This window comes from Euprymna scolopes, chromosome 4, assembly GCF_053919585.1.
Source record: "Euprymna scolopes isolate OS-2025 chromosome 4, ASM5391958v1, whole genome shotgun sequence".
NCBI lineage: Eukaryota > Metazoa > Mollusca > Cephalopoda > Sepiida > Sepiolidae > Euprymna > Euprymna scolopes.
The window spans coordinates 67,596,927-67,609,931 of record NC_136485.1 but is presented as its reverse complement, the minus strand read 5'-3'; the positions used below and the strand labels follow the sequence as shown (position 1 = coordinate 67,609,931).

Here is a 13,005-nt window from a genome sequence, read left to right as displayed (position 1 = left end):
CCTTTCTATTCTTTTTTAACATGTTTTAATGCTCTTTTTAAAAATGCCATCATATAGTATCAACAGCAACAGTTCGACAAATCTTACCTACATTGCCTGCAAGCATTTTTCAGTTAACAGGCCTTCTTTATCTCGTTAGCTGTGATATAATACACATGTATATAATCAAATAATATAAATAACACTATAAGGTGGGGCAAATACTGTGACCAGGGGCTGGAAAATATATTCCACATCGTAACCTGAAAAACCGTATTCTAGAGCCACCATATCCTGGGGTTCTATTGTACTGCTCTACAAGGTTTTACAGTCTTGTTTATCCTATTATATCATCAAAGCTATAAAAATAAAAACGCTATTATTAAATTAACAAAAATAATTTTATTAATAAAAAAAAATTACAAAGTATTTAAAATATTCATTATGAAATTTATAAATTAATGCAAAATTGTTGAATATTCAATTTTATTTTCAGGGGAAGGGGATATTACAATAAACGGTAATCATTTGTAAAATTAACAACTTATGAGGAATTGTTTTCTTTAGTTATTGACGAGTCATCAGTTTCTTTCTCCTCCATTTTTCTTTCTTCCGTGCCTTTTTCAACTGATGATGTACTTTCTTGGGATTCAGACAAGCTAGGTTCAGATTTTTCAAAAGAGGTCACTGGCTCCATCTCTAGTTCTGTTGTTGGCAACTTTTGCTGAATTACAAGAGAAAATTTTTTAAAGTTTATGAAATAAGTTGTTTAAGAGGAAACAAATTTAATATTAAGAATCAAATTCATAAATTTTCCAAAAGGATGAAACAAATAAGTTTAAATAAAATGAATAAATGCTCATTCAAAATCTTAACTCAAACTTATATTTACATAATACAAATGCTAATCATCTTGCTTTTAGCATATGAAATTAAATTTCCCAGATTTAAAAAAAGTTCTTTTTTTTTTTTTGTTTTTTTTGTTTTTTTTTACTTCAAATCTAAATAGTATCTAATATAATTTCCACATATATATATTCACGTGAAATCACCTTTTTCTTCCCCCTATTCCCTCTGCTTCACTATTTTTTACCAAGTAAGATCTATGACTTGTAGTTTCATTAAATCGAGGTAGAGATCAGCAAGCAAAATCCGAACCCGCATTTTGCTGATTCCTACCCTCTGATAAGAAGGAAAGTATTTCTTTGAAACTTCGCGGATTAAGGACTATCCACTTATTTTGTGCTTCCTTTTTAAAATTAAGTATGTTTTTAACTCTTTTTCAAAGTGTTTTTTTAACATGTTTTATTAGCTACTTGTTCTTATATATATAAGTCACAGATTAGAAATCAAGTGAATTGTCCTGTCAGATAAAAACAATGTAATCATTGAGGTAATACTTTCAGAACAATCCTAGCCAAAAAGATAAAGCTTTGGGTGACTACTTGTCTGACCTGGCAGTAATATCCCGGAAACTATTGAACTCATTCTGATATTGGACTGCCCAGGTTGTATGATATCCTTTTTCTATAACTTTTAAGCACCATTTAAATAACTTTTAAATAACATTTTCAATACATGTGCTGATACGCAAAATATTTGTTTATTCATAGCTGAACATTTTGCTAATTGCATTTCATTTCCTCTGATAATATGATCCATCATTGAAAATCTATGGATTAAGGAAATAAATATAATTCTTCTCCATATATTCCTTATTTCAAAAAATTAATTCTTAACTTGAATATATTTTAATCTACAGAATTTAACTTTAATCATTAAACTCTTATATATATAAGAAAATATGCATCAAGTGCGCTTGAAAGCCAAATACAACGTAATATTAGGAAAATAAACAAATTTTTTACTTGTTTGACATTTATCACAAATATATTTCAGAAGTTTCCTCCATCTTCAGTGTTATTTCTTTTTTTCTTTTCTTCCTTGCCATGTTGTAAATTTGGAGAAAGGAGTCTGTAAAGAGCCGCGTGTTGTTTCTAGCGGTTGTATTTTGAAATGTTTGAACTGTGCATAGCCAATGCGAGAATAACGTCAAAGAATGAGAGTTCATATAGAAACGTTTTAATTTGAATAAAATAAAATATGGATCAAATGCGCTTGAAAGCCAAATACAATATATACATATATACATACACAAGCTGGGAAAACCTGACGTTGCCCGGGATTGAATGAGGATTAACGCATGTTCCACACTTCCAATACTTTTATTATTAATCAAAAATCAATGAAATTGCCCATTTTTCAATCAAATCGATTGATTGCCTGCTTTAGTCAGAGACCCACCATGGTACACCAGGAGGAAGCTTCACATACGTCCCGACAGTGGCAAAACAAAAACATTCATTTTGTATGTGTCTCGGTCTTATCAAAGAACATACGGTTGATTTCATACGCTAGGCCCTTCTGCTTGTGCAGTGATACAAGTTCTCAAATACACTTGTGATGTCAGGTTGTATAAGGGTGTTAACTGGTCAGAATCAGACTGTTCCTTCTTTGATTAGATTTTTTTCGATTTTTATCAGAAGCATTCCAATCCCAAACTTATCTAAGACACATCTTATCACTTATCAGACACAAAGTACATTTGTGGTATAAGCGGGGTATCAAAATGGGGATATGTAATATAAAGGCACCAAATGGTGTATATGTTGCATATGGAGAGCACATATATGAGGGGAGGACAATATTCTTTGCATTGGTGATGACAATTACATATCTGGGTTTAAAAGACCAGGTTTAAAAGACAAACATACATTTATTATTCACGGCTGGAATACTTATTCATGGCTGGAATACTTATTCATGGCCGGAATACTTTGTCAAGGCTGCAATACTTTCTTAGAATCACAAATGCCATGTTACTACATCATGGAGATTTCCCTTCGACGTCGCTTTCAGCATCTTGAAGAGTCAACTACCATAAACTTAACTATATTACATTAACTTAATTCCTATGACATCCCTCATCATGTTTGCAAACATGTGAATATAATGTTGTCAGCTAACTTGGTCCATAGATTTTCAAATTCCTTACAAAATTGTTTTGTTAACCTCAATTCTAACTATAAACAATATCCCTGACTTCTACTCTAATAAGAATATCAACATTCCCAAAATATCATTTACAAAATACAATTTCTGAATTAATGATGATCATTGATTATCAGGAATTCATAATAATCTTCAATTATTATTTCCTGTGTTTTCTAGTAGGTAACAATCTTAACACATTTGTATGAAGAAAAAAAAAAAAAAGTAGGCTCAGCCGTATCAGAGTTCATAGGGAACAAACTCATACAAAGTGCTTTTCATACTTGTATGATATATATATATATATATATATATATATATATATATATATCTATTTCTTATAATTCATTTAAAAAAGAAAGGGTTTTATTGGTAAAACTTGCATACAACTGTTTCAGCCCATAGCAGGGATTTAAGTATATGATAGCTCTTAATTATAATTATACCAGCTAGGCAGCTCATCAGTGGAAAAAAGTGCATAAAAAACAAATTCTCAAAGTCTCAACAGCTTATGGGCAGGCCTTTACATAAAGAAAAATTGATAATGAAAATAATTGAATAAATTTCAATATTTATTAATCAATAAAAAATTCAAACAAGGAATTTTAATAAAGAAAAATCCTTAACTCATGAATTTTCAAAAGATAGGCAGTTTTTATCAGAGGATACACATTAATACAAATGTATTATTGGTTAGCATAAATTTGTAAATATATAAACGTTTTGTGAACTTTAGTTCACAAAAAGTTTATATTTTTTTCATAAAATTAAATAGAATAAAAGAGTTAAAGTAAGAACAAAAACAAATAATCAGTTATTAATTTTTATTTTCAATTTTTCTTTTTTTAATTGCTCTATCTAATATATTGAGCTTTCTATTATGTTAACATGTTCTAATATAAAAATAATGAAACTAACTGTTTGAGGTTTATGACAATGCAGTCCATGGGGGACACTGAAGGCACGAGTCCATATAGTAAAAGAATAATGACAATAAAAAAAGAATTTCAATAATTTTTAAATATATATATATTTATTTACAAAATTGTAGGTGTGTGAATTTCTTAAAATTTTCAAGAATATATTGAAGAAAAAGAAGTTTGAACAGCTGCTAGAATGTTTTTAATTTTAATTATATGTATACACATTCTATAAAAAAATAAAAAAAAATAGGTATCTTATTTTGCCTAGCTTTTTTTCTTTCATAGAACATTGATAGTGTTGTTAAGAACAATACATTTTTATTGTTGTCATTATTTTGCAGATGAAAGGTGTAGAGTTGCGAGATATGTTTGTTAGAGATGACCATATTGTTGTAGGGTCACTATGTCTGTATCCTTTTTACTTGCCTTGTTTCAAACAAAGAAAAAGGTGACAAACTTCTAAAATTTAACTCAATTTTATTAAACAGTATTGTTAATTCTAAAAGTTGAGATATTCAATTAAAAAAAAAAAATGAGTGACAGACAGACAGACAGCGAAAATGCATGAATTAATCTTTAGCTTCCTACAGGTCAATTTGCTATCCTGTGGTAACCAGCATATAGGCAATATCCTGATATAGTTTTTACCGATACAACACTAACCTTTAAGAATTTAAGTAAATCCAAGTTATATTCTTCTTAAAACATATCAAGCGGTCATATAATAGAAATCTTTAAATTCTTCATACTTTTTAGGTATTTTGTGAAGCTACTAGAACCAGTTAAGCATTATAATTTTTTTTTTCTTTTATGGTTAAGTTTAAATTAATTTTCTCTTCAAATTTTATGAATCAATTCTAGTCTTTGAAAGTTTTGGAAAATATATTTTTGGTTAGTTTTTTTCCGTTTATGTTGGGAGACACTTTAAAAATAACCAGGCATATAAGTATAGCCAATTAATAGATGTGATCAAGTCTTCCAGAGCCTAAACACTTTTGCATATAAATAAGATAAGGAAATGCCATGGAAATCCCTCTCCCCTTATTTATAAGGTTCAGATTTTTTTTTTTTTAAATCATAAAAAAAAGGGTAGGTAAAGCACTCTTTGATCGAGGTAGGAAATCATGTAGAGATCGTGTTTTGATAAGAGCATCCAGCCTATAAGAATCTTGTCTTAACTAAGAAAATGACTTCCAAAGAAATTCTGTTGCATTACAGGTTATGTAGGTTAAATAACAACCTGACCAGAGATAAGTTAGTTTGGAAGTCAATTTCTGAAAGCTGGCCAACTCATTATGTAAGACGAATGTTAACCAATAATGATGATAAGTATTTGCAAAGAATGTTAAGCTTACCACATAAGACATTGGAGTATTGATTAAAGTCTGTAATACTTGTTGTAGACCAAGAACGGATTCAGCACTCTTTGAATACAATACAGTGGATACTTCTTGGAAATTCTTTGCCTGCAGAGAAAAAAGAAAAAGAAAAGCGATAAAAATTAAAATAACAATAAATCAAATAAGAATAAATTAAATAAAATTAAAAACCTAAAGAAATTGACATGAATATCAGGTTTCAAATTCAGCTTGTGCAAGGTTGAAGATCTTCACAAACATCTATTTCATCAAACATCAGTTATTGCTATGGGGAGTAATTTTGCTATGGGGAGTAAATCGACTAGCACTTAATGGCAGGCTAGTCACCAAACTAACTGCTTGAATCGAAGAAATACACCTGCTAAAAATATCATTGATTGGTCAGCAAAAATGAATTGTTTGCATGACCAGACATGGTTGTTTTGTTGTCTCAGATGTCTTTCTACACAAGAGTCTAATGATCTAAAGGCTGCAGATTCAATCACAGATTTTTTATTTACAATTGGCAGTAGTGCATAAAAGTCCGATCAGTAAAAATCACTGTTAGATAAAATGTTAGCAAAACGTTATGAAGAATATTACGTGTGGTCCTTAAATGCTACCATTTTAAACTAATCAAGGGAGATAACTCAAATTTCTAAGATGAAGACAAAAAATGCCATTCAATTTATGGTAAAAATGTCATAAAAATAAAATAAAAAATATAAATAAAATTTCTTTTCTTAAATTCTAGTTGATCATTTTTTGTAATTTTTGCTGTCAGTTTCGATTATTTGCTATCACTCAAATTTTTCATAACGTTTTGCTCTCGATGAATTTGCCAGTTGGGCTACCATGCACAAATGCCTTTCCATAAAAAAACGTGGAACAACAAAAGATTTCAAAATGAATAAAAATACAGAAACCAAATAAACCCAAGGACAGATTAGTAACAGCTTTCTAATCCTTTTTTAGACTAGACTGTAAATTTGTTTTTTAGAGCAAAATGATCTTTAAATGGGAATAGAGTTTGGAAGTGGATAGTGTCTTTCCAAGATAAATATACACAAGCTATAATCCCAGCTATTCATTTTGACTTACCTGCTTGACCTCATTATAGAGGCTTTCTGTGTAGTGATAGGATTCTTCTGCCAACTGTTTCACAACTGCTGGAGTTTCTGGCATTGTGCTATGAATCTTGTTCACAGTCTCTTTGACCTGATGGGTCAGTCGTCGGAGCAAAGTAATTGCTAAATCATGATTCTACAAACAGAAAATGTTTTTAAATCAAAACAAATATCTAAAACTGAATCATGAACATCCTCAAAAAGACAAGATAGCTAACATTTGGAGCCTCTGAGTGGAGGCAAATTTTAAAAACAGTCATCAGAAATCTTTTTTTTTTAGCTGCTAAGGTTTCGCTGTCATGGTTTCTAGAAAATTTAATTCTGAAAGGATTTTAACTATAGTAATAGTAATCCCACATTGAAATTTTACAAAAAAAAAAAAAAAAACTCATTTGAAATGCCACACACAAAAATCACTCACTGAAATTTGTTTATTCAAAGTTACCATTTATGATAATTTGTCAACAATTGTCAAATTTATTGATTAGCTCATTGTGATTCTTATTTTTGTTTGAAAAAGAGAGTAGGAGAAAATCGTATATAATGATTGTAGCTAGTCGAGTGTTTTTAGTAAAAGTTTGGCAAGGAGGGGGGATGATAGATTGGCGTTCAGACAAGCACCTGTCATAAAAATAATGATAGAGCAGAGACAGGCTTGCAACATCTGTAGGAAAGAGGTTTAAATTGAAGATGGCAGAAGGGTATAGCATGTTGCTGTTGATAGAAATAGAGTCCGCTTATAATACAGAACGAGCAACCCATATTCAACAGTAAATGCAACCATTCCTTTCTTCTTAGTTTCTTTACCTCTTCCCCCATCTCCCCACACTTATCTTTATCTCCCCCACCACACACACTTCTCTTTATATTCCAACAATATGTATTCAAGAAAATACACACATAAGATGGTGGCATTCATGTTGAAGTGGAGACACGAATGGCTATAAAAACCTAAGAATATCAAACATTCTTATTTTATAAAGTATTGGCAGACTTACAGTTTTCTCTTCATCAGGTTTGCCTACCGAGGGATCTTCTTCAGAAGTGATGTCACTCCATGTTGAAACCAACTTTTCACGAAGATTTTGGATTGTTTGTTTAGTGGAATCATAATTGTTCTGCACAGTTTCAATCTGAAACAACAACAAAAAAAAAAAAAAAAAGAAAAAAATGAAATTAAAAGTTGAAAGTGTGACAGCTAGTAGAAGCATCTTGAAAAATGAAAATTATAGAAGACAGAAAAACCGTTTTAAAAACTCGCTTTTAGATGCAAATAAAAAAGATTGTCTATTTTTCTAATTAATTTTGAATTTAAAATCCTTCGTCAGAGAAAGAGTTAGTTGTTAGTCTTTTCTCTCGACCCCAACTCGGAAGTAAAAAGTCCATCCTCATGTTTTGTTATTGAGGTAATGCGGGCAAATGCACATCTTTCTGGCTTAATAAATAAAACTAGAGAGTTCCTCATAAAAAGACAAGGTTGAGAAACTGGCGCAGTCTATCCTTCTTTCGAGGGTAGATGGGACTCTCTAAAGCTGTAGTAGGCATCCAGTCTAGTGATGGCATCACGATAAAAAATACCCTTGGCGAAGCATCAAGTATTCAGCTACCGACAAGATTTGAATTACACTACAAACTCATGCAGTGAGTTCAATCTCGGCTACGGCCGTGCTGAATCGATGGAGAGAGTTTTACATGCATTAACCAGCCAACGCGACATCGATAACAGCACAAGGATGGGCTTACTTCGAAGGAAACAAAAAAGACCAACAAAACTTAAATCTTTCCCTGACAAAGGATTCTAAATCCGAAATAAGAAAAAAAATTATTTTTTTATTTGCATCTAAAAACGTGTTTTTAACAGTTTGTCTGTTTATTCTATAGTTTTCATTAATCAAATTAAAAAGAAATTTACCATTATTCTTTTGGCTATAATTATTGGAATTTGTTTAAAAAAATATGATTCAGTTGCATGTCAAAAAATAAATTCAACATTTGCCATTTGATCACGATGCCTCAAGACTACCAACCTACTAGATATTGAGCTGATGCAAGTTTTCGATTGATTGTTATAGTTATCTCATTGGGGACTTTCTATATGATGTAAATTGAGGGTTCAGACATATCTTTCTCAATATATATATATATATATATTTTTTTTTTGCATTCAATACATTCGTTATTAATACCCAGTTTCACATTTTGAATATATAACTAAAGAAATTACAAGACATTTTTGTTTTTATCTAATTATTGTAGAACTTTGAAACAAAACATTTTTTCAGTTCTTATTATTGCTTTTTTTATTTCAAACTCCAAGTTGGATCGATAAAATTGTTGCACTAAAGAAAACACCTACAGCTTTATTTTAAAACTTTTATTGATAAAAATCAGTTCAGGTAACTTCATTATATAGTAGGGTCAACATCTAATTAATGTAGCCGCCTTCAGCCTCAATCACTGCATTGATACGGGTCCGGAACTGGAAGCATGCCTTTTCCACAAGCGCTGGTGGGAGTTCAGTGAATGGTGGTAATTAGGTCGGCTTTGGTGTGTGGGAGATTATTTTGGTAATGTTCTCTACATATGACGAAACAAAGTAATCCAGCGGGTTCAGGTTGGGGGAGGAGGGGGGGCAACGAGAGAAGAGTACAAAGTCATAGAACTCCTTAAGCCAAGTCTGCGTTGCATTGGACTTGTGGGCTAGCGCCGAGTCCTGCTGCTATGCCCAGGGTCTGCCAGCAGCCACCTGATTGTATCAAGGGATCATCACAGTTCAGCACATCCAGGTATACTTTTGTGTTGACTTTCAAGCTGACCGAACCACTTGAAACCACAATATCATAATCATGGCTAGAAACTTTGAGCTGTACCCTCAAGCATTGAACTGTCCAGATTTACATTTTGAAGGTGCTGGCAATGGTCCTGTTATAACTTGAATCGATAGAGAGCATGAGTGATACAACATTTCATCTGCGATCTCACTTGTTGAACAGTGTGTCACTTTCAGACATGATAGAAGGCTCTTATCGCTCTTGGGATTTCTACACAACTGCACAACTAGTAGATGGTCTGCAACACAAAACAGAAAACCTGTTTTGATCAAACAAATGGAATCAGGTCATCTTTTCTAGAGCGACAATTTTATTGTTCCGAGTAAATTCACTTTTTATCATTATGTTTATAATCAGCCCTAGAAATTGAATGAAAATTAAATTATTATTCATAAGAAATTTAACTCTTTGCATTTCTTTTTATTTCAATTATTTTTGTGTAACATTTTATCCCACCAAGTTATAACAGAAGATAAAACTTAAACCACAAGAATACTTGGGTTAACTGAGAAATCAAGTAAAAATGAATTTGATTTAAATAAAATGTTAATCTTAACGAATTAAGACAACTCATTTTTTTTCTTTAAATAAAATTGCTTCTTTTTCAAAGAGTACAAGAATTTTAGAAAAATTCTACCATTAATCGCATAGGTAGAGTTGAAAGAAAAGCTTACCAGACCAACCGATGCGAGAAGTTTTTCCACGGCTTCTTTTGTATTTGCATGAACATTTCTCAAATCTTTAATGGCTTTCGAATACACACGTCTTGTGATCGTCTTCGATAAAGTTCCAACTCGTGCCATATTCATTTCTCGCTTAGATTCTACAAAAAATTTAAAAAGCAAATTATTTAGGTTTCTGAATCTTTTAGAGGATTGATAATCCATATTATCGCGACTACTGTTCTCATCTTGAGTGTTATTTCGGTCGATGTAACCTCCAATCTTCTTTCGACATGTGACTGGGGACAGCTTGTGAATTTCATACTCCCATGGAACTTTGTCTTTTGGAGGAAGCCAGTTACACCCAAATAGGGTTAATGCTGTTTCTCTCACTCACTCACTCACTCTCACTCTCACTCTCTCTCTCTCTCACACACACACACACACACACACACACACACACACACACACACTTCTTTAGGTGTATCTTATTGAACTCTGGAATCTTTCTGTCAGACTCAAAAATCTGTACAGAATTTCTAATGGAACCCTTTATTTACTGACCCATGGCATAGTGGCTAAAGTAGTTGGTAAAATTTAGCTGTAAGTTACATTCTTCTGGAGGTTGAATCTTCACAAAATCTGTTTTTCAAGATATCTTTCATATATCAAATCAATAGGGCACTTATTGTTAAATATTAATGAAAAAAATACCAGACATCTTTAATAATTTGGGGGAAGAACCCTCACCCCTTTTCAAAAACAAATTTTATATATAATTTTTTTCTTCAATTAATATTAATAACTTATAATTTTTTATGTTGTCAGCCTAGTGGTAAAGGATAAAGTTTTATTCAATACTAGCGGGACGAAGTGGGGTTGGGGAGAATCCAGCCCTGCCAGGTTGTAAAATATGCTTAATATATTTTAATTCATGCATATTTTGTATTTATTTTTACAGAGCTAATTCTCTATTGGATATTATTACTAATATACAGGGTGTTCACAAAGTCTGGCTGCATAATCTACACGGTGCCCACAAAGTCTGGCTGCATTATGTAGCCAGACTTTGTGGACACCTTGTATAGTAGCAATTTCAAAAGTTTAAAAATAAAAAAATAAAATGATTTGAGTACCATCAGCTAGAATCGAAACCCAAATATTTAATGCTCCAGCCAGATCTCCTACTAATGTAGCTATCAGGAGATAAGCAAGAAAGATTTAATATTAAACGACTTGAAGAAATGATTTGAATTTGTGCATGTGAAGGCAAAAAATACAAATATGTCTGCAATGTAATGAACAGTTTGTATTTCAACTAGTTGATTTCTGTATGCGTTATTCATCCATCAAAAACAGAGTTTACTCATAAATCATTCTTGATGTACGAATATTATTTCCTGTTAATTTCAGTGTTATGTGACCAGTAGTTTAAGAATTTATTGGTTAGATATTTACACACAGACAAACGCGCCTGTTTTATTTATATAGAATTGATAGCAAACTGAAATCAGTAAAAAATATTGATTGCAAAAAGAAAACTTTAAAATTAGCTTACACTACTGACGTTATGAAATGACAAATATTTTAATATTGGAGCTAAGCATCCATTGGGGAAGGGGAATATAAATCTTGATAATCGATAACTTCATATCTTTTTTTCTATCGTTTAAATCGAATTAAAATCTGAAATTGTTTTAAGTGTAAAATTCAAGTGTTTATTGAACTAAATACAAGTGCTTTTTTTTTTACAGTAATAATTTGGAGCAGTCAAAGTGTTAAATCATGTAACAGCTCTCTATTGCAGAGATATCTACTTCACTTTACTTTTTATAGCATCTTATTTGCAACAATTATCATCTTTTACTCTTTTTCACTGCCTGCCTCTCTCACTATTCTTTCTTCTATATATTTTCTTTAAACTTTTCCTCCATTACCACCCCTCCTGCTTTTCTCCTACTCCCCTTCCCAGTGTTTTATTTCCTATCTTTCTCTCCTCCACCATAAAAACCGCCCAAAGTGTAAACAGCACTCCTAGTATTTAGCTCAATAAACATTTATCACTTCAGCTTCTTCCAATAAGAAATAAATATATATAAGGCTCTTATAAAAAAAAGATTGATTTCTTTTGCACTGAAGAGCTGTGATACTGCAAAACAGTGTCTGTGGATGACACTTGCTTCCCTTGCTCTTGGGTAGACCTCTTGTAAAAAAAAAAAAAAAAAAAAAAAAAAAAAATCACTGCCATTAGCTAAAGGTATTGCTCATTGGGTAAAAACAATTGAACTCTCTAGCAATCGATAATGTTTATACTGAGATTTTGCTTACATTCAGCAGGTGCCGGATGTAACCGTAAGGATTAGAAGCATAAAATGTCAGCTAGATGATAGAGTTTAGATTTCAGCTGGAGGCACCAACTTTTCTAGGTGCATTGAAGAGCTGTGATACAGCAAAACAGTTTATGGGTATATATACACACATTTTATATTTCTCAGGAGTTTGTATTTGGCTATGTATTTTTAAACCAATATTTTGAAAAATAAACAGAGTTGAAAGCCATTCAAATATCAGTCTAATTTGCATAACTTTTTTTAAATAGTCTATAATTAATGTTTGCCGTTATTCATTTGTAATTTTATTGTTATTTTCTCTCTATATCTGCAATAATTTTGTTTATATTGATAGTCATTACTTGATAGTCATTAATATGAAAGAATAAATTATGAAGACTTTTCTTAAAATATACTCATTATTATTTATCTTAATGAAACTAATGTTTAGTTAGCTAGAAAGATATACTGAAGAGTCATAAGAGTTCACAGGTTACCTTTCTCTCTCTTCAGTCAATTTATATTAAATAAATTATATAGGTTAGAGCCTTACTCATAATCAACTTATATATATATTACTTAAACTATGTTTTAGAAAAAAAAAAAAACAACATTAAAAACTAAATTATGTAAAGTTCCATGAAATGCTGAAATGAAGTCAGGAAAATATAGTCGCCATGTAAACAAGTCGAAAAAGAGGCCAACTAAAGAAGAATGATAACTTAGTGTTATTAGCACGTCTTT

At 31.3% G+C, this 13,005-nt stretch overlaps 1 protein-coding gene across 1 annotated transcript in view; it reads right to left on the bottom strand.

Annotated features, from left to right (window-relative positions):
• Positions 1-358: 358 nt before the first annotated feature.
• The window catches only part of LOC145268197 (perilipin-3-like), a 32,108-nt gene continuing 19,461 nt past the window's right edge, over positions 359-13,005 (bottom strand). The window contains exons 6-10 of the mRNA XM_080123459.1: positions 9,944-10,092; positions 7,437-7,571; positions 6,413-6,574; positions 5,309-5,419; positions 359-703 (exon numbers count right to left, since the gene is read on the bottom strand). Coding sequence (XP_079979585.1) covers positions 524-703; positions 5,309-5,419; positions 6,413-6,574; positions 7,437-7,571; positions 9,944-10,092 — 737 coding nt within the window. The 3' untranslated portion in view covers positions 359-523. The remainder of the gene's footprint in view (positions 704-5,308; positions 5,420-6,412; positions 6,575-7,436; positions 7,572-9,943; positions 10,093-13,005) is intronic.